At 39.4% G+C, this 27,564-nt stretch overlaps 1 protein-coding gene across 1 annotated transcript in view; it reads right to left on the reverse strand.

The window, feature by feature from the left end:
- The window catches only part of vstm2a (V-set and transmembrane domain containing 2A), a 55,420-nt gene that overhangs the window by 8,052 nt on the left and 19,804 nt on the right, over positions 1-27,564 (reverse strand). The window contains exons 3-4 of the mRNA XM_071905058.1: positions 7,955-8,005; positions 7,079-7,415 (exon numbers count right to left, since the gene is read on the reverse strand). Coding sequence (XP_071761159.1) covers positions 7,079-7,415; positions 7,955-8,005 — 388 coding nt within the window. The remainder of the gene's footprint in view (positions 1-7,078; positions 7,416-7,954; positions 8,006-27,564) is intronic.

A 27,564-nucleotide genomic window follows, 5' to 3' on the forward strand; every position in this document is an offset into this window, starting at 1 on the left:
GCGGAAAAGGAAAATATCTGCACTCTCCCAGGTTTAATTTCAACTCAGCCCATTTACCTATTGTTGCTCATCTACCTCAAACCTGAACGCTGCAGTAATAGAACTCTGTCGCCCTCAGCCGTAACACCTCTTTGCTGTTCAGAGAAGGTAGCTAAGGCTGCCTGAGCAGCCACGGAGAGGCATTTATCAGTGTCAGACACACCACACAGAGGACTCACTGCAACACAGTTGTCAGCATAATTTGGCTGCCTCATAATCTCCCACTCTGCAGCCCTGGGGATTATTCAACTTTTTACCTCTATTCAGTGGCAAGTAATATCTTTCTGTGTTTTGCTTCGGGGTGCATAGGGCTATCTCAGCTCAGAGCATGGCTGACTTTGTGTTTGAACTATTTGACCAGTAGGAATATGATTGGCAGGTGTAGATGAGAAGGAACAGTGCAATTTTAGCATGTTCGGTAGTCAGAGAAATTACAGAAAGTAAATGAGATAGATTTAAATCTAACTGCCTCTATTAAAGTATATTAGTATCATGTCTAATATTCAGTGTGTGTGTCAAATTTATTTCACACACAAAGACCATTACTCCTAGAAATTGGGTTGTGTTTGGTTGTCTTGGACAAGGGCAAACAACAGGGATTCCCAGCCTCTTTAGACACAAGACCTATTTTCTGTGCCAGCTCAAACTAAGCCGAGGTGAAGCAGATAAGGTGAGAATATGGACCATTTAGAAGCAAAATATGATGTTATGTAAGCAATAACTATAGACATAAGTTAATAAGCTTATTATCAAAATAAGGCAAACCTGAGTATTGGAGTCAAAAATGAGTACTAAACAATGTACAAATTGATGTCAATCCAGTTTAAAAAAATAAACGTAATCCAAACGATGGAAACAGCGATTTATCACTGACCACTTCATTTGTTGAGAGCAAATATCAATAATTGTGTTTAAACTATTACTAAAATTACAGGTTGTGTTTCATTTTTTATTTTTTTTTATTTTGTTTTTGCAAATAGTACAGAACGACAGTACACTAACGTACAAAACAAAACAACATCAGTACACCGATACAGGTTGTGTTTCAGTGTCTTAATGATCTGAATGTTTTATATAGTATTTGATGAATTATCAGTGACATTTTATGCTATAAACAACAAATAATTTTTTAAATACTGAGAGTTGAGCTCTTCCACAGTCCCAAACAAGTACATTTATGGAGAACGGGAAGATGAATGGTTACTTCAAAAATTGTACAAATTGATGATGGTTGTAAATCAACATTCTGGAAGTAAGCCAATGTCTCCTTGATCGTTATAGTCTTTGGTTTGTTTTATTGCAAAAAATGGTGTACTTTGAAAATATGGAGGATTGTCCCTTGTTTTCTTCCTAACCTGCTCCTTTGCTGCAGAGAGAAACTAAGCATATAACAACCAAGCAAGAAAAAGAGAAATACCTGAAAAACTTGTTGTGGTGTGGCTGTAGATCCATTCAGTAACGTTCTCAGTAAAAGGGAATAGTGTGATAAGGTGGATTTGTTTCCAAATGTACGTTACTGTGACACAGTAAACTGTCTTGTCTTTAGCCCTAGTCTCTACTCCAAAACACTTGGTTTACGCAGGGAAGAGCTTGATATCACCAAAACAACCAAATCAGACTTCCATGCAATTCACTAACTGTGTGGAAAGAGTGGGGGCGTCTCTGCTTTAGCGCTCATATAGATCTTTTTGGCTAGGTGTAGCCCAGTTTTATACTAAGCAGTAAATACATTATTACATATTTAAACAATGCATAAACAGCTCTAATTATCAAAAATATGCACCAGAGTAGTCCCTATATATAAGACAATGCTTTATTTTTGTCATATACCCCAGAAGACGTAGTCTAAGACGTAAGACGTCTACTAAACTTTCACTTTTAAACCCTATGTAGCGTAATTTTAGCCTAGACGTCTATAACCATTCAGACCATTCAGCTAGCCAATGTAAAATTGATCAGTGGGTGACAGCCCTGGTCACAAGTAAAGCCTCTTTGTGCCTGCCATGATCATGCATATGTAAATTCGATGTAAATACATTTTTCTCCATTATTGCGCCCAATTCACTAACACTTTGTAACACTCAGAGGTGGAACCACACCTCCACCTCCATACTATGGGGTGAAATCAAACTTAATATGCCTCTTCAGGGATGACAAGCGGGCATGTCCTTCTCTTTGTTCCTGCTTCCAATGCACATAATGTGAGCATGTATAATGGCACTGTAAGCCAGTCAAAGTAGAATACTGATTGCAGATGAAATATACCCAGATATATAGGTTAAGGGGCTATATACTGGACAACAAAAGTATTGAGGGCACTTAATCAGTGCAAAACCTTTCAACCTTTAAAACATACCCTCTCCCCTTATTTCCTCCTGTCTTTTTAAATTGTAATATTTTAAAATAAGTGGCTTGTGAAAAGTGCTATACAAATGAAGCTAAATTGAATAGGAAAGATAAGCCTGATGAAATGATAAGCCTTTCTCTTTCTCTCTCTTTCACTTTATAAATGTATGACATGTATGTTTATGAATTGTGTAGGCTGTGTATTATGAATGTAATAACTAATATCTGCTCAAATATTTACATTATCATTGAAACTACTGAGACAGGAATGTTGTCATTTCCATCATTATTGTATAGTGTTATTAATAATATTAATAATCATAATTACTGAAATTATTTGGATAATTAATCAAATTATATCAATGTAGATTGTACACAATAGGCTATAAGTAGCAATAATATTGCAAATTCGCACTTCTAGTGTGTAGTACTACAACAATGGTCATATTCCAGATTCAGATCATATTCCAAACATCAAATAAAAAAGTGTAATGTTATTACCGTATCAGCCTCTGTGATGCCTGTGGTGGCAGAAATTGTGAAATTGCTGCTGGACTCTTGCATTTTGACTATGGCCGTTTCCTGAAGCGTGTTGCTTAATGTCACATATTCCCCTATAGGCAACAGACACCCTGCGGTACACTGTGCAGCTCGCTTTGTATTCACTCAGTCCCACACTGTCAAGCAATATTCGGCTTCACATTCACGGCGATATTTTTACAATCTGTTGCATTTGACAGGAGGGTTTGAGGAAGGGTAACAGTCCATTTTTGAGTCTCAGTCAGACTCCAACCGCTCCCTTGTGACTCCGTAACCTGGCGACAGCCAATGAGGACACACAGAACATACAGAGTGAGCAAGCACTCTGAGGAGGAGACAGAGAGCTGCCTGCCGGCTGCAGTTTTTCCCATCAAATTTGCCCTGTAGTCACATTTTATAATTCTATCACATTTTCCATATTATTCATAATTGTGTTATTCTCACTTTCTTCACTTAAAGCCCTTACATGTAGGATTTGAAAATTGTTGACTTTGGCAACTCCTAGGGGAAGTGTCAACAAAGACACTCGTAAATGTTGCTAAAACGGCCCCTTCGGCCACGCCACCCCCCTCCCAGCTACACAGCTGGATTATGTACACAAAGTAGCCTACTGCTGCAGATAACTGTAACTCAACTCATTAGTTTTTATATTATTGCTAATGACAGCATACTATGAAGTAGTTTGTTATGGTGAGAATTCGGATTAACAGATGGGGCTCGTGGTTGTTGTGAACATCGTCTATCCAACATTTTACTATTCAGATGCTAGCTGGAGCTAATGGCAAATGTTACTGCTAACGAACTAGACTAGACACAAATCAAATAACACCGCATACATACAATACTTTGTTCATGTAAAATATGTGATTTAGTTACAGAAGTCTCTCAGTTATTGGAATTTTTTCAGCTCAAGTAATTTAGCTGACTTTGGCAAATTTAACCCCATTCTCTGTCGGCAGCTGGCTATGTACCGACAAGTGAAGCTAATTTTCTAGGTTAGGTTACAGCTAGCTTAGTAGCTGTACAGGTAGCTAACTACATAAATAAATTATGCTATTACATATAACCCACACTGGTCCTGAAAAAACAGTAAAAAGCTTCAGTAACACAATTTGTATTTCATGTCATGGTATTTATGGTATTTCATGAAAGAAAGCCAGCTCTATGTCGGTCTTAAACCCCTTCAGCTCCCGGAGCTCTCCGACGAGTGAACGTCCGGCCGTGGTTAACTCTGGTCTGACCCCGTGCTTTGTCACTCTCCTTCTTAGCTCTTTTAGCCTCCACCAATAAAGGGTTGTTCTTGCGTTTTGTTGCAGAGGGTTCAGCAGTTAGTCTTTTCTTCCATGCTACCACCATCTGCCATATTGACTAGCTTCATGTTGTTCAATCGAAGCAGCTAGCCTGCATTCAAACTGTGGCTATTACCTTCCTAGTTTGGTTGAGGCACCTCCTTTCTGCCGTAAGTCGGCACTTTTCATGCCAAATCGTACCCAGGGACACAGAGAATGAACAGACTGAAAGCAACACATAGCCTAAACCAATTTTCGCCATGATTGTCTCATCTCTCTAAACGTAGGGGCTTAAGTAGGAAAATACAGCACAAAGCGTGTTCTGTTTTCACTCCTTAAGGAATGAAACATCTTGCTCTTCATTACGGAACAATTCCGTATTACTAAGGGCTTTTTAGACCACAACTCAATCAAAAAGTTGTGGGGTATCACCCCAGTACTTTGAAAAGTGCTGGGTCAAATGGCAGCTCGCCCCAGTCAACGCCAACTCACCTAAATTATTGTAGCGTGCAAAACATCCTTTTAAAGGTGGTGTAAGCTTTTCGTAAAGTGTTTTTCCAAATGTCCAAGTGTTTTCAAAATGGCTGCTATCATTGCTGCAAGACGTATCATAGTCACCAGCGAGTTAGACAAGCAAGGGAGAGGGCTTTCCTTCCTAGAGTCTCAGATAAGATCAGAGAATGCTTCAATTATGAAGGGGCGCAAGGGTGCCAGCCTTGGTGGATTAGTCTTACAGCTGAAGCACTTTGCAATTTGCTCTTGCAATTGGTGATGTGGGGGATTGGTGATTTGCTTGCGCAGTGCTCTTTTCAAGGGCTTGTTTGCATGACAGCTTGATTGGCATACATGTCTTAGTGAATAAGACAAAAACTCCTGGCTCAAGCACCTGAGGCTTAATACACAAATTGCCCTGCCAATGCAATCTTAGTGAATGTGGACCTCTGTTGTTGCTTAACAAGATTCAGCTCAGTTAACCTGACAAAAACTTAACCTTAACAAACAGTTCAATTCAAATTCATTTTCTGCTGGCACTAATCTCTGCCCATAATTTAGTAATAAAATTCTGGCTACGCCACTGGGCCTACCTAAATCTTATTGATTTTGTGTTTAGATAATATTAGCTTGTATCCTAACCACCCTAAAAATACCCTAACCATCACTGTCCTGTTGTTAACACATCTGACACACTAACACACACTAACTAACATATCTAGTAGAAGCCAGTGTTCACGGTGGCTAGTAGCTGCATGTTAACATTAACATTGGTTACTCTGCTAAATTAGCTTGCTGTCTAGTTAGGTAGCTAACAAAGTAAAAAAAAAAACAACTGTCACCAATTGTGACAGTCTCCACAACTTCCAAATGGTAACTTGCACTAGTAGATAATATTGAAGTTGAAGTAAAGTCTCTTTAAGGGAGCTTGGTTCACTTGGGCGCCATCTTCGCAACGCTCCCTGGGTAGTACATTTGTGACTAACAAGACATTCCTATCTCTTTGAATGGGGAGTTGTCTACAAATGTTGTTGGTGCCACCATCTTTAGCGTTACGAATTTTCCCATTCAAAACTGATGGAGGGGCCTGTCTCCTCAATAAAACTGTCTATGATTAAAGTCAAGTTTGAGGTGTCATCTTACCCCCCCCCCCCTCTCCCCCACATTTCAGCTACCAGGTTAAAAAGTTCTCAAGCCAAAAAAAGCAAATGACAAAACAGTATTATTATTATAACATTTGTGACCTGCTCTATCATTTCCAGTCACATTGACCCCTCAAAGCATTTTGAGTTTAATACACTGTTGGAAAGAGGAGAATTTAAGCTTTCTGGTGATATCAAAATTATCTTTGTACTCCAAAGATTGAGTGAGATGCACCCCTTGATGTCTTGACTGTTTCCAAACTATGTTTTTGAGAAAAAGGGCCTCAAAGTTTGAAGTCAATTCTGAGACATTTATTCAAATAAAGAAATCATTCACACACACAGGTTGAGATGCCTGACAACTACGTTTTCCCGCGGATGAAACAATCATTTTGATTAGACAATAAATTGAACGATGGTCAACCTGTTACTATGCAGATGTTCATTCATAATTTTAAGGGACACATAATAAGGGAGAGAGGGACGGAGAGAAGTGTTGCCAGGTTCTTAGCGACAAAACCCTCCCGGTGACAATTAAACCCAACCCATAAACAGCCCAATGATCAATGAAACTAGTCCAAAATAACAAACCAATAACAAAACTCCACAATACAACCCTGACAAACTTTATAAACAGCGTTTTAAGTCCTACAGCATTTATAACATTTCCAAGTACATTGAAAACTGTGAACCTGGCCACATGAGGAATGCGAGCTTTGTTGACAAACTAAGCTAGTAGTTCTGCTTGTCACCCTACCTTTATGAGCTTCAAAACTATATTTAGCGTTTGAATTTCACAATAATCTTTACACAGAATGAAAGCCAAGGCTTTATTTTATTAAAATCTGATGAAACCCCAAAACAGCCAAAAATCGATCTTTTCTCATAAAATCACGTTTATCCACAAATGCGCCGTTCCAACTTCCGACTGAAAATGATAGAACGCGTCACATTTTGCATGTTCAAATATTACCTCTTCACTAGACATTTCTGTTTGATCACTGCTATAATTATCAACACAACTCTACAATTGTGAAGTTCAACTTCATTATTTTTGAGACTTATGTAGGATAAGTTCTGTAGGATAAGTTCTATCGATTCGTTCTGCCGATGTTGTTGCAGGTGATAGGTTGATAAAGGTCATAGATTATTTAATGCATCTTTAAATTTGGCACACATCTTGCCGTCCTGATAGTGCCCTCATCATGTAACCAACCACCAGTGTCTTACCTGAGGCGGGGTTGTGTTTAGCTGTCTTGGAGGATGTGTGAGAGCTGGAGGTGGATCCCACCCTCTGGTCTGAACTCATGCTGTCCTGGCCCAGAGGTGAGCTGGACTTCCTTGGCTTCTTGTCGGTCAGGTGGAGTGGGGAGCTCTTCTTAGCGGGTGGCGGTGGTCGGCGTGGCCTGGCGGTGGCGTTGACCTTCAGCCAGGCCTGGGCTTTGTACTCCACAATTTCTCCATAGTTAGCTCGTGTCACCCGGCACTCATACAGACCTTCGTCACTCTTGCTGACTCTGGAGATCTGCAGCTTGTGGGAGATATCATTGCCCTGGACTTTCACCGTCTGTTAGAGGAATTTAATGAGACAACAGTGTCATAATACTAGATGGTATGATACAATACAATGAGGATTAATTAAATATTATGACACCTTATGATTGTTATTTGTTACACTGCTAAAAATTGGATGAACAACACTTGGATGCTAACAAAACCACAAGCAAACTTAACTTAAAGAGTAACTAAACCCCAAACCCAAATGTCACCTTCAGTACAATAGGTGGTGACATCACCTGGCACCAAAGATCAGCCAATAGCAGATAGCCAGTTCAGTACCTTACTTTTCAGTGTCAGGCTTCACCACAGATTTGGGTTTGGGGTTTAGTTACTCCTTCAGTTAAGTTTACTTGTGGTTTTGTTAGCATCCAAGCTGATTTAACTGTTTGATTCCTCTCTCTGGTTGCAGGTGTGCTAGTGAAATCAGCTGCTGCAGTGTTTGGTTGGAATGAAAATCTGCCAACTCTTGGGTCATGATGGTGCATAGCTGAGAACCACTGGGTTACAACATGGGTTATGTTAGCCAGGACATGTTCTTCAACTTACACTTATTTTTGTCCCCTCGTCATCAGGATCTGGCTCTGGTATCATTTCCATCTGGGAATATAAACAGCAAGAGAGAGAGACAGAGAGGAAGAGAGACAACATTAGCTCTCAAACTCTGTAAAAAGTGCCATTTTGAGGAGATATTTCCAAGTTCCAGATTTTATGTAAGTCTCACTAAAACAACCTATGACATTCCTATAATGACTTTGGGTATAACCTACATAGGGCATCATATATGCATTGGTGGTTAGAAATCTTTGATAGCGACATCAATAAACAGTTTATCTTAGAGATTTAGAGAGTGAATGCGTGCATGCTACTGCCTTTAAAAATAAATGCACAAGGATGTCACTCTTGCCACTGTTCTGATATATTTTTGGATTCTATGAGAGGTTTTGTAGGGGGATTAGATTAAAGAGAGCATCCAGATTCAGTAGCGACTTGAGGAAAAACAGGTTCAAACCAGAATGCTCCATGACAAACTGACAAATGCTTCAAACAAATTATGCCTCAAAAGCCCCATCAGTCTCTCCAGTAAAAGCAATATTTCCCATAAAAGCTTACGACAAATAATAAAACCGCAGAGCGCCTGGAACAGCTTTTCAGTGAAACCCACAAAAACAGAACGCCCCCCCCCCCCCCCCCCCCTCAAAGCACAAAAACCATCAAGAGCAACACCATAGCTCGTGGGTTCAAAAAATGCCCCTTATTTGAGCTCTGGTGGCATAATTCTAGCATGGTGGCAAGCACTAAGCCTACAGCCTACATCATGGACTGGGCATTGATTTTAGAGGCTATAATTTATTTATCCCACATCGGATGCCAAATGGATGTATGCCCGGGAAAAAAAGTCTGCTGACTACACAGCTGAAGAAGAGCAGAGCGGTGCAGCAGAAAGGCTGGAAGGGAAGCTTCTCCAGAGGACATGTTAGCTGTTGGCTCCACAGGAGAGACAAAGGAAAGGGCAGGGAAGGTATAAGACGACTACTTATGAGCATCTGCGGCAGAGAGCATTCTGTCAAGTGCTATAATTACCTTGGAGAAACCGGTGCTTACTCTGGAGGATGTTCTGCCCGACAGGTGATTAATGAGCAGAATTAGGAGCCATAGCTTTCCCTGTCTGCATGTATGCATGACTCTTACATCTTCACTTACTCCACAGAAGGACCTGGCATCCTCTATTGTATCAAGGAGACGTCTTGAATGGCAAGGCAGGATTAATTGCTCTCCATCTTGGCATGGACTGTCTCAAGTCATCAATTTCAGGCACCTCTTTTACAAACTTCACAGTGGTTATATGGGCTGGGTGAGCAGTCTATATACGTCACCTGCGAAAGGATGAAGTGTGCCACTGAAAGACATTCGCTCTACTCTACTCCTAACGTACTGGCTTCTGCATTTATGAAAGCACATCAACGGTGACTCTACATGGCAGATCCCTGAGGTAAAACGGCTGAATTGCTCCTCACTCATTTCATTATGGCGAATTGCAATTGTACTATTAAAGGGGCATTTCACCACAATGTAGCTGAACCAGAGGTGGAGACTCGAGTCACATGACTTGGACTCAAGTCAGACTTGAGGCAGAATTTTAATTGCTCGAGACTTGACTTGATGCATGAAGAGAAGACTTGAGACTTGACTTGGTTTCTGGTGACTTGGGACTTGACTTTGACTTGTACTTTGATGACTTGAAAAGCAGGGACGTGCACAGACATTTTGAGGGGCTGTTGCTCTAACCTGAAAAAGGGCACCCCCCCCCCCCCCCAAGATATAATATACTGTGCATTTATCGTTGATTGAAATATTCGTTTTTAGTTAGTTATTAGCCTACGGTGACCAGACGTCCCGGTTTGTCCGGGATTGTCCTGCGCTTGTGCACACTGACAAAGACCTTATGTTTTGTTTTGAAAGGTATCTGACAATCAATAAATATGTTATATTACACCAGTGCAATCCTTGTGTTTTGTGTTTACTAGTGTTATTATACAGTTTTCAAATAAACTATGTTTTGGTGGATTTTTGGAGACAAAACATAATTTTTCGTTTGCTGAGGCGCTGTCCATGGTGTTGAAAGGTGCAGTCACTAGGTGTGCTAAGCGCTGAAATAATTGTCCCCCATCCTGATGAAAACGCCTATGGTGCGTGCATAAGCGCATACATGTGCGCGTGCATGAACGTGCGCTACACTTAAGGGTCCCGGTTTGGGGGTTTGAAAATGTGGTCACCCTATATTAGCCTACTCCAACTTTAAAAAAAAAAAATGCTTCTGAGAAAATAGGCCTACATTAAATTAATTATGTAGGAAATGGTTGCTTGACATTTCTATCATAATGCTTCACCTGCTGGCAGTCTGTATCCAGCTCTGCAAACTTGCACTCCCCTTAGCTGCCTCCCTCAGCTCTTTCTCTCTCTGCTGTAGTCTCCTCCTTTTGGAAGGCATTGTAGCCTACTGTAAGCACCCAAAATTAACATTACATAAAAAAAAAATGCATTACATTTTAACCAATTTGAACATTACAAGTTATCATCTCATAACGAAAAATAAGGCGACTTCTATCAGCTACATCTGCTTGTTCAAGAACACAGCTAGCAGCTCATGTCACAAGCTAGAAAGAAGCTAACGTGGCGTTAGGTTGGTCTGTTCACACACGACACGTAGCTTCATATTGCCTGTAAACAATATCTAATCTAGCATGATTCAACAGTCAAAACCATCAGATCCCCGTATCTCTACAGAACGCACACTTAATGTAATGGTCGTAACTGAGGAGTTATCTTGCATGTAGCCTGCTGCCTATATGTTAGCCAGCTAGCTAGCTAGATAAGATTGGTTAATATGATAGCATAAGGCAATATTGCGCGACGTAATGCAAATGTGACAAACTGCACATTGTTCGGAAGCATGTGGAGATTTTTATTCACAGGGCATCCCATTGGTTATATAACGTTACCATCGTAGTTAATCATCTCCACAACTTCAAAAGACTCACCCGGAGCCCTCACACAGGGGCAACAATACCACAATGTCACATGACAGGGGGCATAGGGCATCGCTAACGTGACGTGATCTGGGCCGCCCCATCTCTGTGTCCTGCGGAGGCATGCCTATCAATAAGTAATAAAAATTTGGATGATATGGCGATTTAATTTGGTCTAACTTCAACAATTATGGGCTACTCGTATTTATGCAGCCACAACAGCAAAAATATATATATTTTTTTTTTCCCTCCAGAGGGGCAGCTCAGCCAAAGAGGGCAAATGGGCTGTTGCTCGGGCAACTTTAGCCCGGCCTTGTGCACGTCCTTGTTGAAAAGGTTTCTAAAGTCTTGACTTGAGATCTTGTGTTTGTGTAAATGACTTAGATTGAAAGTGATGAGATTTGTTCCACCAGATGACTGAATTTAAATTCTGTTTTCTGAATTTGTATGGAATGATTTATTTATTAGTTGAAGCTGATTATAGAAATCAAACTCATGATGCTGTTACCAAGTTTTTATCCTATTAAAACGACTTTGCATTGAAAAGTCCTAGATATATATATATATTTTTTTAAGATATTAAATTGATACTGGACTCTTGATTTGTTCTGACTTGACTTGGTTTAAACTTCAGACTTGACATTAATGACATGGACTTGATTTGGTAATCTACATTTAGACTTGGGACTTGACTTGAGACTTGCACCTCAAGACCTGAGACTGACTTGGGACTCAAGCAAAGTTGACTTGGTCACACCTCTGAGCTGAACTCTGTTTTGTCCCAGGAGTCCAAGAACATTTTTTGTGATACTAAATATGTGGTTCCTTCACTGACTTGTTTTTCTCCAGCAGTAAAAATACATGTCAACAAACAACACGTTTTGGAGCTGCTCCACTGACAATCAATACAAACTGACAGCGAGTCAGACAGGCTGACTAGAGGTCTGTGCCTTAGCCAACTGAACCATCAGGACGCCACTCATTTGTGTCTCTTGATGATCTTCTTTGCTTCTCTAGTTTCTATCAGTGGAAGAAAAATGTTCATGTTCAAAATTATTGATTGAACTGTCCAGAATCATAGGGATAGGGCAAAATATCTGTCTCAACCTCAAAGCTTCTATGAGTTGAACGAATCAAAGTAAATCAGAAAAAAAAAAATTTAAACTGTTGGAGAGAAATCGACAACGCTTTATGCTAAAAACCAACCCATTTCAGCTGCAATAGCTTTCGTCAGGGTTTCAGAATTACATGCATAATTGACAATAAATATATAAATAATATAAAAGTAACATACAAGATGGCAGCATCAGGACCAATACACCAATTATGCACCAGTAATTTAAAAAGCAATTGCTATCATTTGGTTAAGGAGGCAACATAGGGCCAGGATGATGGGAATAAAAATTTTTTTATTCTGTTTTAGGGAGGATATCCTGTATACCCTGCGCATCTGGTGAGAAATATATGACATCCATCTCTGTATTCATGTTTATACCTTTTAATTTTTATAGAATACTTTATCAAAATTGACTCCTTTGAATGTATAGGCACTTTGCAAACAAAAAATTAGGTGGTATTTTATATGTGAACCCATTAGTCATTCAGCACTGTATAACTGAAATTAAGGTTATTGTGACATAATGAATTTCCAATATCAATTTGGAATCCTGGCATTTATCATCAAGTGTAATAGACATTTATAGGCCACTCAGAGGTTGTTGCTGTGTGTTGAACAGAACATTGTCTGTCCTTAAAATGTTCCCATTTTGTTTCATTGGAGGAGATAAAAATGCAAACGTGTTAAAGCTTTTACAGAGAAAAATCACTGTCCTGGTTGTATTTCACTCTCTTAAAGTCTCCTATCATCAAAAATGAGTTTCCTTTTATCTGAATGTCTACTGTTGAGCTGACAAATGTTCCCTAGAGTAAGTTTTGAGCGTCTGACAGCAATACAAAAGTTTTCAATGACACTCCTGAAGTAAACCCCCCATTATTTTCCCATTTATATTTCATTTCTATCGCATGAGTGCCTTCTGAGCCAAAGCCGCGGCCGCTTGCAAGTATCTCAATTTCAATCGCTTGTCTCTTTATTGCAAAACCCCTCCACCATGACACACTGCCATTCTTCATGCAAATCTCAAATTGACTTCTTGTAAAATGTGTACAGCAATTATTGTGCATCAAAAAAGTTCCTGAAACTAAATTAATGTCTCATGAAGAGAAATGGTTATCATTTAAGCTGAAATATAGACTAGCTACTCCGTGTTGTGATGATTGTATTACAACTTTCACTGTGATAGGATGAAATCTCGTGCGATGGCCCTGACCCTGGATGATAAACACACAGGACTGTGGGACTTTTTGCATTAATATACACGAGGCAATGAAGTGCCTGCTGAAAAAACATTAATAAAGCAAGTCTTCAGAAGAGGCTGGAGTTTATCCAGCAATCATCGGTTTTACAAACACGCAGATGAGGTTACACTCTGGTCATGGACTTTTTATGACACATTAAACCCTGCAATCTTAAGCTATGGTCGTGGAGGAGATGTGTCATTATGCACTCTGCATGTGGCGAAAAGCTTATCATCACCAGTTTCCATAGCAGGGGCTGCAGCTTAGCAGTAGTATTTTAGAATACACATAAAAACAAGCTATACAATGTAATGTGACAGGAAGCAATAACATGTAACTGCCATATTGCTCTGAAATGTGATGTGCATCACAATCAGTCTTGATTAAAACATAGACTAAAATACATGTGTATATGTACTGTGGATGAAAGTGCATACAGCAGGACAGGATTAATAAATAATCACATACATCTACGTAATTTGTACTAGATTTCATTCTCAAAATATGTGCTCTATGCTTGCTTTTGGTCAAATTCGATTTACAGTCAACATAATATACGTACATACATACTTATATTTATATATATATAACACATTTCTAAGCAATTGTGACTGTTAGTAACATCTGTAACAACTATAAGTAAATTCATATATGTAAGTATATATATGTTTTTTGTTTTTTTTCCCCTCACACACTGGTCTCCACCTTTACACACACAAAAAACGTCATCAAGATGTGATGCACTAAAATGTATGCTTGCAAAGTTATGATGACAATAAAAAAGTAAAATACAATAAAAAATAAAAAAAATAAAAAAATAAAAAATTAATATATGCAAGTCACCCATACTCTTCCCTATACTTGCTGTTCACACAGTCCATGTGTTGAAATTACCAGCAACTTCTATTTATGTAATCCCACAATTGTTCATATTCTATTCCCTTGTTTTAATTATTTCTACCATTTTCAGTGCTTATTTCATAATCTATTTTTGGGCCTATATACTACTATTCTTTTTTCCCTGCTGTATTCCATTACTTTTGCTACTGCAACCACCCAATTTCCTCAGTAAAGTTAACTTAAATGCATCAAATGTAACTCATCTAGTTCAACAGGCTAATGGTATACTCGTTTGAGCTGCTCTGCCATTTGCTCACTTCATGTATCTTTATGCTTTACCTAAATGCTCCTCTCAGTTGTTTTCAATGTAGTCCAGGTCCTGTACTCTTTTTTTATTCTCTTGTGTATTTTGGTTACAACATGCTTGACTACAACTCTGACAAGTAAACAACAGTAAAAGAGAGTAAAGTTAGGTTATTACAACTTTTCCCTGTTCGGCCAAGAGGATAACACTGATTAGAAACCCTGTCGTAAAACAGCCATCTTTATCTTGATGCACGGTGGTGCTGTGGTTATGGCCTTTATGCAGTTCACTCCATCTGTATCTCCATCTGCTTTGCCTTGCTTTTTTGTCAACGACAGCTAACACAGTGGACAAAACCTGGTCCAGCTAAAAACCTAAAGTAATGTTCTTTAATGCAGAAGGCTGAAGTTGAACTTTGACAGAACCTCCCCAAGTCTCATGATCTATGAGTCAGAATGGATTGGATTTACCTGGCTGTGAATCAGCAACTGTGACACCTGCAACTTAGAGATTAGACTTAACACCAAAGAGAAGAAAGTTTTATGCAAGATCAGTCATCCTGTAAACATTCATCAATAAACCACTTCAATTCCAAAGAGAACTGACACAAACACAAGAGCAGAAGCTACAACATCTAAGCCACCTACACATCTACAGTATATTCATACTAAATAACAGATTACCAATTATGATGGATGTATATGGTGCTTGGTGCCATGAAGATCCATTACAGCTAGGACAACTTGATCACATCAGATAAATCATTATCTGATGAATACTACATGCATTCCAAACATATCCTCCAGCTAAACCACTCTGCGGTAGTGTCACCCTTTTTAAGAACAAAGTGAGGGCATAGTGGGTGTAAAGTTAGAGTACATAAAGCACAGTAGTGCACCCTGTAAAGTGCTTCCTAATTACGACGCTCACTGACTCCCGCTTGGAGATGTTTTGGTCTAAGCTTCGTTGTTAACCCTAATTACATCCCACTGCTGACAGGGGTTTCCATTCACATGCAAAGACTAATCCCCTTCACAGGCCATTGGTTTATGACAAGAGCTATGTTAATTACATGTAAAGCCTGCAATTGTGCGTGTTAAAAAACATGAGTGCTTGAATTGTGTACAATTACTCCATTGCTTTATCTGGTGAAGGGTAAATGATCCTTTGACAAGCCAATGTTACAGAAATTAAGGACCAGAGGAATACTCCTATTCAGCTGTGAGATGGTCTCAAGGTCTCAAGGCGCATTTGAGAGAGGAGGTAGAAGATCGTTCTAAAGGAAGGAACCAACGCTAAAAATGCCATAAAAAGCACTTGTGCCACTGTTATAGTCTCGGCTTTATTCATGACACCCACACATACTTTGGCAGCCGCATAAGTGTTGCAATCAGGGCACATCGGTTCCCAGTGCTGCTGCTGGGGATGAAAATCAGAGGTTTCAACTTCTGCTCCTGCAAATAGCTGTGCAGGTGATTTTCACCTCATGACTCTGGTTCCTCAGACACTCGCCTCTCTCTTTATATCAGAGCGTCAGTTAATCCCACCATAGCATTAGCTTGAAAACAAAGGCAGAAGTCACGAATAACATACATCAAATCTGCGAAACGTTTAGTTAACTAACTGTAACATTAAATGCTCAAATTTATCCATGACAGTAGCTTAGTTAGCGTGCATCCAGCTACAGTATTATTGGCTTGTGTTAGCCTGGTAGGTTGTTGTTTAGCTAGTTCGCTAACCTAGCTTGCTAGTCTGATAGCAAAAGAACATCAATATAGTAACATTACTGAATAATGGGATGGGTTTCAATTTTTTTTATTATGATAGATTATTATGATAGATTAAATATAATAATTGTAACACTCCAAATTGTCAATAAAATGTGTAATATCACATATTGACATTAACATTGCACAAGGATATCATAGGTAACAATATCTGTTTTTTTAAGTAACTTAGTAACTTTTACTCATAGTACACTGTAAATTAGCTACTTTTTACTTGTTTATTTTTTGGGCATTTTTGCCTTTATTAGATAGTTCAATGTAGAGAGACAGAGGAAAGACAGGGAGATGGCATGACAAGGTCCTGGTCCAGTGCGAGCCTTACTTTTTACTCTTATTAAAATAGATGTTAGTTCTACTTACATACAAATTTAGCAAAGTTGCAGTGCTTCTACTTGAGTAGGATATTTTGATACTCTTTCCACACAAACACCCCTACACACTCCACAGCCTTGAAAGTCATCCCTTGATACACTGGGCCTGTCCTTCCTTAAAACTTTATCGGTTGGCACGTAACAGAAGTGCAACCAATAAGCCAAGGATGAAAATAGACAAGCATCCTCTTGAAAAAAGGATGTGATGAACAAGCACAGAAATTAATCTGCAATGCATCTATGAGAAGCCCTAATTGATTGGGCAGTTTAATTTTTGTTCTGGCCGGCTAATCCATTTCCAGGGACACAAAAAGGTGAAATGGCAGGTCTGGGAATGATGGGACAGAGGCAAAGTCTCGGAGGGATACTGAATGAAATGACAGATACTGAGTGAAATGTCAGTTCAAGTCGACGGCTACCAGAATGACGAAGTACTTACTACTCACAATGGGAATGCCTAATGAGAGAGCAGTGAGGTGGCATTTGAGGAGAACACTGAATCATGACAGCTTTAGTCAAGTTTTTTAAAGCTGCGCTAGACAACTTTGCACATTGGAGGCATCAAATGGCAATGAAAAAACTTGAATTTCAATCCAAAGATATCCTGTAAGGTGACGTCAGTACACTGCACACAGCACGCTCATGTTTACCAACCCGGGCAAATCTGTGATGCTTAATAATAAAGGAAACCAAAGGGACGAGAGAGGCAAAAGATCTAATGTCGGTGAGTCCAGCTTTCTCTGGACAGAGAGCTCACTGTTGTTTAGGAGACACTTTTGGATTTCACTCTTAAATTTTGATTTGTCACTTCCCACTAGTGCCCATACCAGAATTTCACAATGACTGAATTTCTAAATAAATAATCTGCAGCTAGATTAGAAAGTCAAGCTTTCCAAACTTCCAAATAAACTTTCAGTCCTTTGAAATGTGGTCCAACCTAGCCAACTCTTCTCTTCTCTTCTCTCAAAATATAGGGGAGGTGTTATTGAAAACCTACCCTATATTTATTGCTTAGCATGGCATGGTTGAAACACATTTATGTTTAGAGGATAGATTCCTAATGAGTTCACAAAAACGAAAAAATAGTTTTGAAGCATACCCCATAACAATTTGAGAGAAAAACAGTCTGCTTTAAAAGCACTAGAATTGGTAGTAGTCTGCTTACAGTAATGGTGTGAGACTGTTGAAAAGACCCACGGGGGTGGATAAAATAATGGAGACACCACATGAAAAACGACTTTAACTTTGAAATAAGTAGATCACAATTACAAAGGCAGCCACACAAGCAAGTCATATCATGTTGAATGCCAATTAGCAGTATGTGTGTCAGCTTAAAAGGGGTCTGGCAATCAACACTTTTGTATGTGAGTTTTCAAAGCAACATGAGGCAACTAAGAGAGTTACAAAGAGGACAAATAGGCTGTGCCTGAATTGCATGAGCGTCGGTCACAAAAACTGCAATTGCAAGAGGGCAACGCTGCAAGAGGTGCAATCTAGAAAATAATGACAACATAAGCCAAACACTGACAATCTGCAAAGAGGAACAGTGGCAGCAAGTGGAAGTTCGCCGATAGGGATGGACAGACACTTGAGAGGATAGGCGCTAAACACAAAAATGTGGCCTCAAAAATGACCACAGAATTGAAAAAATACCTTGTGATACAGTGTCACCAAAAACTGTACTGAGCTTCACAAAGCTGTTATTTATGGCAGGGCCTCTTGTATCCAAGACCGGCACACAAAGATGCATAACCTGGTGTAAGGAGCGCAAAACCTGGATTCCTGAGCGATGTACAGAAGTAGTCTGGTCTGATGACCAACCCACAACGTCTGTTGCCAACTGTTAAATGTTGTGGTGTATAATGGTATGGAGGCCATGTACTGGGAGTCATTAGGTCTGGTAATTGCTCTGCATGGAATATAAAGCCATTTTACAGGACCAGGTACACCCTAGGGTGCTGTGGAAGAAAACTCAGGACGAGAGAGTGGCAGTTTGACAGGTTTATTCAATCTGCAGGTTGGGAGCCAAGAAACTCAAAATCTGGATGATTACGCAGAGTTTTATAGTGTTGAATATTCATGATTATGTTAATAATGTTATTATTTGTATGTTATTAAGTAGATTTCCACCTCCTTCATCCCTCAAAGAACTGGAAGCTTTCCTTCTGGAAGAAAGGTCCAATATCCCACTACACACGATTCAGAATGCAGAATGACAGCAGGACAAGGAGGGCTGTTCTGAAGGCAAAGGGTGGCCCACCTCTTTATTAGCTAGATATTCAGTTTTTGCCCAGAAATCATATTTCTCTGCAGATATAGGCTACAGAAAGTAAGAATAATGCCTGTAGTGAATTGGAAATGGCAGGGGCCTTGTCTGATGCCTCAATCTTAAAGTATGTGTCAGGATAAGAGCTACTCTGAAGACATCCTCCAGCATCCTCCAGTATCCTCCCACACATTGTTGGATGCACCAGGGGACCAATAGAAGAGCCCAAAGTCAGGAAAGTGAAACTGAACAAGATCTTTCTTTAGTGGTTCCCATCATGCCTTCTCTCTTGTGAAAAATACAGAAGAGCGGATAACAGATATATACACTCAGCAGAACAAGAAACACCCACAAAAATGTCATATCCTCCACCTCCGCTACTCCCATGGGGGAAAACAATGCAGTTCATGTAGGTGGCCATATCAAAAGCCCAGATGCAGTCAAAATGTATTTGTGTTAGATATTGGACTTGACCAAATGTTTGGATAACAAGAGATGCTGAGAGGTTTCTATGTTGCATTCTGCACCACCCACAAGCTGACAAACATAGATTCTGTTTATTCATTTATGATAATACTTGTTTTGATAATAATAAAAAAAGAAAACACAAGCAAAAAAAACGTTTTGCGGCATCCTGCATGTACCCAGCCATACAGTCACATTGGGCTGCTTGTGCCATTCCACTGTAGGACAGTTCAAGTCTAATGAGGCTTTTCTATGGGCTTCCAGGATCTTTTCACATTACCTTTGAAAGTTAGGTGTCCAACCAGACCATTTTGTTTAGGAAAATAAACCCCTACAACACCACAACATATAAAGCCACTAGTTGTTACAGCTTAACAACTTAAGCTGCAAGATGCAATATTAACACGTCAACCCCAAATAAATATTTCAATTTTGAGCACTTCAGAACATCAGTAAACTGCACACAGCATGCTCATGTTTACCAACCCAGCTGGTCTGTGATGCTTAATACCAAAGGATACCAAAGGAACAAGAGAGGAGAAACATCTGACGTTTTCCACAAAAGAGGAAATGTCTTCTTTTGAGGTAACTTGATACCGTGTACTTTTCTTTTAAAGATGCCTATAAAATGTGTTTTGTTTCAACTTTGTTTTGTTTCAACAAAGACTCCCTGCCAGTGGTTGTTCCATGACAATATGGGCTTGTATGGGCAAAACCAGGTCTCATGCATTGCTGATGGTTGGGTTTTTTCTTGTTCAGCCCAACACATTACTTACAATTACTTTAAATTAAATGGAAAAGTTACCTAGTGGATCTTTAACCAATTATTTAGGCGACTTCTCATGAATTATGAAATTTAGTGCTTCCTTACCAGGGGATTCAATTAAATATAAGATGATGTCAGGGAATGGATTGTTCGTCCACTCTGTAATTACATATGGACGGTCGGCACTTGAGTTCAATTCAGTTTAATTTATCAATATACGGTTGCATGGCCTTCTGGAACAACGCTTCTATTCATTGTATGACTTGGATTCATCAGGATCAGCGTCTTCTGATCTGTGTGTGTGTGTGTGTATGAGTGTGTGTCTTTTTCGGGGGGGAGGGTCAAACAGTGTTTCTATTTAAGGTAAACCTTTCCTTAGTTTTGATGTGTCAGTCATTTCATTACTACCTACGCAGGACTGATTGGAGTGGCCTTGCCTTAACATTGCTGATATACAGGTTCCATCTTTTGCCTATAACAACCTTAGATTGCTCCTTTGTGACTGCTGAGGGGTTTCCACCTCTATGGTTCTCAAATGTGATGCGCTTTGCAGGTAGTTACCCAATATTTAATGGCGGCTCCTTGTTAAAAATCTGCGCTCATGCACTTTCACACTATCCAAAAGTCATTAATCAAAAATAAGGTGTTATGTTTTATGGCACATTTGACGACTCGTAGCACCAAATGATATTTCCAGCCGCAGAGAGTCAACTACTCACAATGCACCTTCGATAAATTAGTACAGCTGCAGGGCTTCACTTTTAGATAGCAGTGGTCACCCATTTCTTAAAAGTCACTGCAACCGAATGTAGTTACAGAGTACAATGCATTTGAAAGCTGCAGAAGATCAATTTCTTTGGCAAGGAGAACAGAGTGATCCATGACGGCTAGGTGAAAAATATGGAATGTTTGCATTATCAGTCATTTTGGGGCTCTTGTGGCCATTAATAGATATGAGACATTTTGTCAAATTCATGTTGAATAATCACTATAATTATGCGATACCTATTACTTATGCACAGTATAATAACAGCGTAAGATATTATCTCATTCGATGGAAACTAATTGGCACATCAATCAATCATTCAGGAGTTCCATTTTTATAATTTCCACATCAGGAGCATTGATTAATACTATATTCAATCACGGCTTTAATCATCATAAGATTAACACAAGCCCCGCTGTGGCAGGGGGATAAAGATGTCATGTCAAGGGTTAGCATGTCAAAGGCTAACTGTGATTATTTTTTTGTCAGATGCAATGGAAATGAATGCAATAATACCAAAGGTGGTTCAAAACAGTGTTATTTAACACTTGGTTTGGGGTTTTGAAGTAGAAGCTTTCACTTTCCCCCAGCTAACCATACCCAGGGAAGGTGTGTGTGCTGCATTATTGAGAGGCTGTGCTTCGGTGCTGCTTTGATTCTATAAGCAATAGACCTCTTTTAGCAGATAAAAAGTTAGCGAGAGAGAGAGAGAGAGAGAGAGAGAGAGAGAGAGAGAGAGAGAGAGTCCCTTCAGAATACTTTGCCATGGATCCATATCTGCTTTGAAGTTCAGATGCCTGACTTCAGAAGGTAATGAAATAGTTATCACAAAATTTCCCAAAGTTAAAAGGGAGAAATGAAAGGAGGGAAGGAGAGAAATTGCACTTAGATGTCACTTCTCTTTAAAAAGATTGTGAAACTCATAAAACTGTAAGGTTGGTTTTCCATACAAGAATGAACTCCCTGGATATATATCAGGCTTAGATTAGATAATTAAAGCATTATTTACTAGGGATGGAACGATATATCAAAATTCAATATATCACGATACAAAAATGGGACAATACGTATCGTGGGCCAGAAAAACAAATCGCGATATTAGCTCCATTTTATTCTGCTGTAATAATCACAAATGAGACGCTTGACCATCACAATTTCACAAGCTCTCCATCCAAATTATATTATTTGCACTTTGCAATGACATTTTTAAATGGTTGTTTATATTCTAGTAAGCCAATGCCCTTGCTAGAAAGATTTGTGCCTCAGAAATAAACATAATTCTGCACAGTCATTGTATCGTGGCTGTATCAAATCATGAACCCCATATTGCGTCCAAGTAATCGTTGAGTCATTGGTATTGATCGCCAACTCTATCAACCATTCACAGATATATTATGGTCATTTTTGTGCTATGGGTCAGGGAAAATCTTACTTATTGCCCCTTTAACATCAAAGAAAGGGGACAATATTGCAAACAAGCCCTCAAGTTAACTTCCTTGCTGTACCAGGCACTACGACCTTGCAGCAGGGAGGCAAGATGGAGTCCCACAGTAGATTACTTCTAGTCTGATTTGGAAATACTGACTACATGCTCTCCAACCTGGACTAGACTCCAGTAACCAGTCTGGGCCAATTTCGCTGCATTTCCAGTATAAACCCTGCTGTATTGCGGGTGATTGATACCTCTATCCTCAAGCAGATGTCAGCGATTCCCTTTGATTGACAGTTTGAAATGACTTTCTTCACTCACCCAAAGTGCTTTCTGTCTGCTTCCACCTGAGGGTATTGAATCAGTCATCCTTACCTCTCTCTCTCTCCCCCATCTCTCTTGATATACTATATATCCGTATATATTTCTCACAAAATATTTTTTTCCCCTACAAATTATATGTTGCTCTTCACACTGTCATTGACCCAAGAGTTTTCAGACAGCTAGGAGAACAGCAGTCTGTCTGCAGCATGTCTGTGATGCGGGAGCGTTCATTTCCATGAATTTTCACAGCCACTGCTGATTCTCCACTGTAATGGTGGCGAATAGAGGAAGTCTGGAGCACACTATTATTCTATCTTGCTGAATTGTTCCTTAGATTTTCTTCGTATAGGCATGGAAAGCAATGCCATGTTGTTCATATAATTCACAGTCACAAATTTACCACCACAGGACCACCTTTACAGCGCAAATGTTTGCAATCTCATCAGGGGTTATGCAAGTGGAGACCACAGATAACACTTTGGTAAATAAAACATCGCTGGGAGTCTAATTACAGGCCGTAAATGCAAAACTGTTGCTGCTCCCTCATCTCATGCACACCATGGAAAATTGTCTAAATGTGAATCCGACTGTTGTATAAGCCTGTGACAACCCCACCACCAATCCTTTTCCTCTCTTTCTTTTTTCCTTGACAGTTACTCCATTTCCCATGGTAACGTAATTGTTACAGGAAAAAAAAAATCTCCGACGTTGAAAGTAATTTAAACAAAACCCACAGGAAGCGAGTCGAGATTGAAGTGGCCGTTTAAATTATGTCTGAGGAGTTTGAGCTGAGTGAATGTGAAGTCTCAGGTGATGAGGCGACGTTAGAGGAAGAGGCAGATTTAAAATGAGCTAATCTGACTTTGGCAAAATGGAAAGGCAACTAGACATAATGACTAAAAACAGAAGCCAGAGTCGAGGTGACCTTGACCCATCAAATTCAGTTTGCACTGGATCTAGTTTTCGGGATGTATTCACTTGGAGGTTCTGTTTAGTGTCATTCAGTCAACATTTAATTCTGCACGATTTTTATGTATAAATACCCCCATCTTATCGGCCTAAATCACCAAGAGGGACTGCAGCAGTGAAGAGTGTCCCATCCCTACTAATTGAGACGCTGGACTCAGCAACGATGGCTGAACCTCTTCCACCTCCAACCCACCACATAATAAGAAGAAGACATTTAGTTTACTGACATCAACTGACAATGTCTGGGTAATGAAGTCCTTCAAACTTTCAAAAATTCAAACAGTTATCTGTTGTTGCCACTTGCCGCCACAGCTGCAAAGTTGCCTACTGCAGCTTTAATCAAAGCTCAACACCTCTGTCAGTGATACTTAGCAACATTATCTACTTAGTTAGCATGGAAAGTTAGCAACTGTAACTGCAACTATATTTCAAATGTATGTTTAACCATTTTACACAGGTGTTTTGATGGATTTAAAGGTCCCATATTCTACACTTTCCAGTGTTTAATTTTATGTTTTGAGGTCCATTCAAAGCTGTGTGTGTGGTGTCATGTACCAAAAACACTCTCAATCCATTTTTACACGTTCATTTTCCAGCATCTCTCTGAGCCTTACCAAGAACAGGCCATTTCTCTTGTTGTGTCTTTAAGGCTCATTAATATTAACGACCCCTCTCTTCTGATTGGCTAACCGTTTCAAGAGTGAAACGTGAGACACCGCAGCCCGGCAGCTACAGGTAGGAAAAACTCTCCGGTAATAAACAATGACAACCGCTCAACCGCTTTGAAAAAAACACTTTGTTAGTCTATTATTTCTTACAAAAATGATAATGAGCGAACCTTTGTGACACCACAAAGTTCCGGAAGTCCAAACGGCTTGTTTAGAGGCTCACTTTTCTAACATGGATTGTGTGGATTTAGTTGGCGACCGTGCGTTTTGATACTTTCACCATGTTTAGATAGCTCATCCAACTCCTTTATAATCACAGAGGCAAGGGGAATCCTGTTTTACACCATATGGGACCTTAAAAAGTAATGCTATGTAGCATTTAGAGTGTATGCCTCCATGTTGACGTAACATCAGATAACTGAAACCTCGGGGTTGAGGAATCTTGCCAGAGTTTCCAACTTGGAATTTTCGTCTTTCCGATATCTCTGGAATGCAGTATAAGAAGATGACATTTAGTTTACTGATGTCACCTTACAGGATTTCTGGGTGATGACGTCCTTCAAACTGTGTGGCACTTTAACTTAGCAAATCTAGTAAAGGGGGTTTAAAATGTTCTATTTATATAAAAATGGTCTGCTACAGACTTGATAAAGATGTCCCTCTGGAATCCTTGGCCAAATGGTAACCACTTCAGTTTATGCATCACTGGTGTATGATTCTGACATATGGCATATGACCTGACTTGTAGGTTGAAACTTTTTTTCAGTCCAACAACATGCCTATTTCTTTGTAAAAACCCATTGAAGACAAAGAAAAACATTAAAAAGAAATGAGGGCAAGGATGCAGGAAATCATTTGTTGAGCTCAATAAAATATCCAACCTGGAAATTGAGCGGCGCTCTGTCTGAGTTATGCCCCTAAACTACCGCTGTAATTGTTTGGAGGCGGCCCCAATCGATAAAAGGATTATTGGCAGCGACAACACATGAGTACATATCAGTGTGTGATCAGTGTCATAACTGTTCTGGTGCAACAATACATTACATTTAATATCTTCAGACCGCTATCCAGCCAGTGGAGGCCTAAAGCAATTAAAGGCAGAATCAATGCCCTGAGTCAAAACACTGTGACAGCTCTATTATCCCTGGATATAGGAGGCCTAGTAGAGTGCCGCTTCTCTCTCCTCTCGTTCTCTCTCTCCCTGACACACACACACACACACACACACACACACACACATCTGTCTTTAACTATCTGTCATCGAACAGATACACCACTGCACTATCACGCACATAATACACCCACCTTCTTTCTTTCTTTCTTTCTTTCTTTCTTTCGGTCTGAAATAATCCCTTCTGGTATTTTCTCACTTTTTCCCTCGTTATCTGCCTTTCACATCGGAAGGTGCAGACAGACAGCATCGGTCTTTTGCTGTGGCAATCCCCCCCGTCAATGTCATCCCCACTTCAAGGCTGACAGCACTTTAATCTAATCACTACTCATTACTCTTTAATGTGCTGACGCTCTTCTAGTCTGCAGGTGAAAACTGTGATTTTGCCTGAATTGGTTAATTTGGAGATATAATATTTTGCTTCTGTGACTAATGCAATTTCATAACATATTGAAATAATCATTATCTCCATAATTAAAACAATCGTAAACAATCATAATCAAATCTTTAAAGGACATTTTTATCAAAATGACATATTCTCTGTATGCAAAACGCTTTAACTTAACTTGTTGATACAGCCACCGAATCTGAATGTTGCCTCTTAATTAAAGTAGGCGGTAATATAATTTGTCATTTCTATTTTATGGGGTATTATACATGAAAAATTCCTACAAATAGCTCTGTAAACTATCAACTATTTAGTTATTCATTAGAATGAAAGGTGAAATGTGCTCAGACTTTATCCGCTGAGAAAGTGTTCAAACTGATTTGTAAATTCACACTTTGTTTTAATGAAATATTAGCTCATTTGAATATGTTCATAACAAAATAAAAGTCCTGAATACACAAGTGTTCTTATATGTGCCCATATTCAACATCTCTCATTTCATTCCTGTTCCTTTAGAATCGACCACCACACACAGTGCCGGAGCATCAGAGTGGTCAGTCTTAACTGAAGCCATTACGCTTGGAGACAGACAGGCCCAAATGATGAGGACACTGCCTGAGGAAGTCACACTTGCTGAGAGTCCCTGCATGTTTTTTTTTGTCACTTCATTGTCAGCAGGAACCCGTGATGAACTGCGCCAGGTCCTGCAGCCTAGCAGCGTCAGCACATTAGAGCATTGTTACTTGCGGCATTTCTGAAAAGCATCTTTATTTAACATGGCACTTTCAGATCATTTTTCTATTTTTTTAATTTATCGTTCAGATGTTATTTTAAAGCAATATTCCACTTAGATTTAACATGGGCATTATTTGGCACTTGACCACCATGAAAACCAGAATATGAACTACTCACCAAGATCAGATGCAGCTGGACGAGTTTGCAGCACTCAGATTTTTACTTCCCATTCATTTGAATGAGAATGAAAATAGACTGAAAACTGACATTTAACACGTTTGTGAACCTGATTCAACAACAAATCCCGCTGCTATGTTCTCGTCTATCAATAAAAATGCTACTGGGTGAAATTATGTTATGTAGGATCTGTTGTTGAATCTGTTCACAAGTGTGTTAAATGTCAGTTTTCAGGCTATTTTCGTGGCCTCATTCAAATGAATGCGAAGTAAAAATCCAAACGCTACAAAGTCCAGCTGCATCCGATCTTGTGATTTGTATACTTCAAATTCAGTGATATTTTCTTTTTTTTTACCTACTTCAAGGTAAACTAAAATATTGCTGGACAGTCTGTGACCTCAGCAAGCTTGATTAAAAATAATTATTTCTCTCTATTAAATAAGAAACAACACACTACATATTTAAAACGTGGTAGTGGGCTTATAACTCTACATGGACCTAATTTCAAGATAGGTTAATATGGGGACTGTAGGCCATTGTAGAAATGAATCATGATAGGCAATAAAAGTCCACTACATTAGATCTAGCCTCCTCAGGGAAAACATTATGGGCCATGAGTCCTGTAAGCTGAAACAAATCTTCAGCAGCTCTTCCACTGGCTATATGCTTCTATTGTACCATCTATAGAGTAAAACTAAAAGCAATGCAGGACATCATGGGTACATGGGAGAAGCCTTGGGAAACTCTTCTGTTCTCTGCTCATGAGTCCTGCTGATAAGCATCACTACTCTGTCAAACCAAGACTGTGTTACTTGATGTGTTTCCATCCAACTGTCAAGGGAATTTGA

This window comes from Centroberyx gerrardi, chromosome 22 (genome assembly GCF_048128805.1).
Source record: "Centroberyx gerrardi isolate f3 chromosome 22, fCenGer3.hap1.cur.20231027, whole genome shotgun sequence".
NCBI classification, from domain to species: Eukaryota; Metazoa; Chordata; class Actinopteri; order Beryciformes; family Berycidae; genus Centroberyx; species Centroberyx gerrardi.